At 57.1% G+C, this 4041-nt stretch overlaps 1 protein-coding gene across 1 annotated transcript; it reads right to left on the minus strand.

Annotated features, from left to right (window-relative positions):
* Window positions 1-1551: 1551 nt before the first annotated feature.
* Window positions 1552-3036, minus strand: FOXD3 (forkhead box D3). The gene has a single exon (XM_020885800.2). It carries the CDS (start codon window positions 3034-3036, stop codon window positions 1591-1593), a length of 1446 nt encoding a protein of 481 aa, XP_020741459.2. The 3' UTR covers window positions 1552-1590.
* Between the last annotated feature and the right edge of the window lie 1005 nt (window positions 3037-4041).

The raw sequence follows: 4041 nt of genomic DNA on the forward strand, positions 1-4041 counted from the left end.
AATTAGAATTGATGTCATTTGAGGATGTGTTGGTGGTGATGGGAACTGACTTTCCGCATCTAGATGTTTCATTTCTACGTTAATACTTACGGTTGCAACAGCTGAAATGCACATTAAAAATAATCCACAAGGACATTTCCCCATTCCTGCTTTGTGATCTCTCATTTCATATAAACTAGCCTAAGGTATTTTTTTTTTTTTTTTTAAGTTTAAGAAACGGGTGATGTGCATCTGTTTTAAAAGGATGTTAAAGGATATTTCTTGGTCTTTGGAAAAGCAGCGGGTTGGTAAGAAAGGAACCCTTCAGATATCGAAATTATGTTGTGGATTGATTATTGCCATAGAAAAGAGGCATCTTATTTGAAAATATTATGAAAGAACAAACAATAATGTATCATCTATGAGGTTAATACAGGTAATACTATTTCACTACAAAATTTAAAATGCCATTACATATATTTAAAAAGTTAACTGGGTTTATTACCACTTCCACTTAGAGGAAGAAAATAGTTTGAAAAAAAATCAAGGCTTTAAATGCTAAGATGAGGGAAATGTTTGGAATTAACATTCTTTTGAAAGGTTAATTGAAATGATTAAGAACTCTCATTTGGAAAAGTTTCCATTGTGAAAGATGAAGTCTGATGTGTAAAAATAATTAAAATTGTGCTAAAGTTTAGAATTAGGTTGGTTTTTAAAATGGCAGCTTACTTTATCTTAAGAAATATCTAGTCACTTAGATGTAATGTATTGATAGGGAGAAAATCACCCACACACCCATGTTATGTGAAAACTAAAAGAAAATATTAGTACAATTTAAATTAGGCATACTTTTTCCAATTAAAATTTTCTTACACTCAAATTATGAATTAGCAAAGTTTGAAAAGGTCATTCCTTGAAACTCACCTGGGAAGAATAAAATGCAAATATTATTTTAAAATCTTGTCATTTACTTTAGACACCTAAATGAAACATTAAGCTGAGCTTTTAAAAATTTTATTTACAAAGTTGTGTACAACACGATGGAATAACATTTAGAATACCATATATATTCATTATATATAAACAGACTTTTATATAGAATGACTTTCGTCTTCTGAAAATTTTATATTTAAAATCTCCCAACGTCTCTATACATTCTCACATAAAACTGCGGAGAGTGAACCTTCAGAAAAAATGAAAGTTCAGAGCTCTAAATCTACTGAATTTTTTTCTTAAAAAAATAAAAACCCCAAAAGGAAAGTCAATAATTTTTATACAAATATGTACAAAGAATTTCCCTCTCATCCCCCAGGTACTGAGAGCAGGGGCCGTCCGGGTACAGTTTTGGAAAAATCGGTTTTCGGTTTTACCTGTACGGAAAGATATTCCCCGCGGGCGCGCGGTGAGAGTTTGCTCCGCCAGCCTAGGTGTGCAGGACTGGGTGGAGGCCGCCGAAGGTCGGTGTTGGGGGTCGGGGGGGAGGAAATGGAAGAGAGGCAGAGTCCAGGATTGGGCAGGGGGGCCAGGAGTGGGGCGGGGCGCGCAGCTTGCAAATTGCAGCCGAGATTCCAGGCCGCCGCCAGGCCCCGCATCCCGGCCACCGGCGCGTCCCTATTGAGCGGGCCACTTGGCTTGAGCTGCGGCGGCGGCAGCAGCGGCAGCGGAGGCTGCAGGCTGCAGAAACTGTCCAGAAAGCGGCACGCTCAGAATCGGCGCGATGGTCGCCGTCGTCCGACTCAGTGAAAGAGGCTGGTGCGTGGCCATGAGCGCTGCCGACTGCACGGTCCCGGGCGGCCGCAGGAAGGACTGCGCGGCGCCACCGCCTCCGCTACCCGCGGTGCCCCCAGTTACCCCAGCGCCCCCAGCGCCCGCGGCCGAGCCCCCGGGCGCCGCGGGGCCCCCTCCGATGATGTTCTCGATGCTGAACGACGGTCGTGCGCTCGGCTCGGACTTAATGAGCGACGCCGTGGTGCCCGCGGCGCCCGCCGTGCCTGCGGCGGCCGCGGCGGCTCCCAAGCTATTGAGCTGCAACTGCAGGCCCGGGCCGAGCTGAGAGCCGAAGGCGGCCGCTTTGCGACCCAGCTCACCCGAGGGCAGCAGCGGCACGGCGGGCGGCAGCACGGGGGCCACGGGCGGCAGCGCGTACGGGTACTGGAGAGCCGCGGCCGCCGCCGCTGCTGCCGCGGCCGCCGGGTGCGAGTAAGCACCGGCCGCGGCCGCAGGGTGCAGGCCGTAGGGGCGGCCGTAGGGCCCCGCGGCGCCGGCCGCCGCCGCCAGGCTGTAGGCGCCGAAGCTCTGCATCATGAGCGCCGTCTGCTCACGCAGGTGCTCCTGCTGGTGGCGCTTGAAGCGTTTCCGGCGCCGCAGGAAGCTGCCGTTGTCGAACATGTCCTCGGACTGAGGGTCCAGGGTCCAGTAGTTGCCCTTGCCCGGGTTGCCCGGTTCACGGGGGATCTTGACGAAGCAGTCGTTGAGCGAGAGGTTGTGGCGGATGCTGTTCTGCCAGGCGGGGAACTTCTCCCGATAGTAGGGGAAGCGGTTGCTGATGAACTCGCAGATGCCGCTCAGAGTCAGCTTCTTCTGCGGGCTCTGCAGGATAGCCATAGTGATGAGCGCGATGTACGAATAGGGCGGCTTCACCAGGCTGTTCTTGGGCTTGCTCGGGGCCAGGCCGCCCGCCGCACCGCTGCCGGAGCCGGGCCCGCCACCGCTCCCGCCGCCCTCCTCGCCGCCAGCGCCGCTCTTGCAGCCGTCGGCCTCGGATGCTCCCGCCTCGCCCCCTGGCCCGGCCCCGGCCCCAGCCACCTCTTTGGGCAGTGCCAGGGGCTGCTGGTGCGGCGGCTGAGGCTGCCCGTGGTGGGGTGCCACCGGCGTCACCTCGTCCGCCTCGTCCAGGCGCAGCTCGGGCGGCCCCGCGGGACTGTCGCAGCCCCCATCGCTGTCCTTCTCTTCCAGCGTGTCGTCGCCCTCGCCCACCACATCGATGTCCACATCCTCGGCCGTCAGCACCGTCTGGCCGGACATGTCGCTGGCGCTGCCGCCACCGGAGAGGGTCATCCCTCCTCGGGGTTCGTGGCGGCGGCGGGGAAGGAGCGGCGCGCGATGGGCGTCTTCAGGGGCTGCCGCCAACCTCAGGAAAGGAGTTTGGGGCGCCCCCGAAAGACAGGGGATTGGGAGAGGGGAGGGGGGCGTAGGTGGTCCGGGGCCCTCCCGGCTTGGCTCACAGTCGGCGGCCGGGCATCGCACGACTCGGGCTGTGCCGTCCGCCCCCCGTGGCAGCGCTCCGAAACTCCAGCTGTCCCTGGCGCTTGGTACTAGGCGCTCGCTGCTGATCCCGGCCGCGGCCCCGGACCCGGCCCGGGCCCGACAGCTTCTCCACGCCGCACCCCCTCACTTCGCCTGCCTTCCTCTGCCTCCGGCCCGGGCGTGGGGAGCAGGAGCGGTGCAGGCGGGCGCGGGACGCGGGGCGCCGAGCAGCTCGGGAGGGCGCGGGCAGGGGCAACCGGGGGAGGGAGGGGGGGGGGTGTCAGGGACGCCGAAGCCCCCGCAGTCGAAAGTCCCGTTTTAAGGACTGGCCTGATAGATTACTTTCTACTTAAAGATCCAACGGGAGGCGGGGCCACGTGACCGTGCGTGACGTCAGGGCCGCCGCGGAGCCGGCCAAACTCAAGTTGGTCGAGAGAATTGTCAACAAAGGGACAAGGGACGCGCAACTCCGCGCCGCACCGTGCTCCGGCATCCCGCGGGGCCCAAGGGCGCCTGGGACCGCCCTGGGACCCCACCCTGGGCTGGATCCCGGAGAGGGGGTCGAGGGAGCCTGTGGGTGTGAGTGAGGGTGGGTGCGTGTGAGCGAGGGAGGGTGTGGGCCGGGGAGCGCCCGCCGGACCCGCGGCTCTGCTTCCCTGATCTCCCCGCCCCCTCTTCCACCCCCCCACCCCCGCTTGCCACCCGCCCTTTGCCAAAGCTCCCTAGGCATAGAATGTAGGACAAGATTCACATCCTTTTTTTTCTTAAAGAAAAACTTAGTAGTCTCGGCCTTTGTGTGTGTGTGTGTCTGTGTGT

The sequence above is a fragment of the Odocoileus virginianus genome, chromosome 5 (genome assembly GCF_023699985.2).
Source record: "Odocoileus virginianus isolate 20LAN1187 ecotype Illinois chromosome 5, Ovbor_1.2, whole genome shotgun sequence".
Classification (NCBI taxonomy): domain Eukaryota; kingdom Metazoa; phylum Chordata; class Mammalia; order Artiodactyla; family Cervidae; genus Odocoileus; species Odocoileus virginianus.

Excerpts from the sequence above, each read along its gene's own strand:
- FOXD3 (XM_020885800.2), bottom strand. The coding sequence starts at position 3,036 with ATGACCCTCTCCGGTGGCGGCAGCGCCAGCGACATGTCCGGCCAGACG.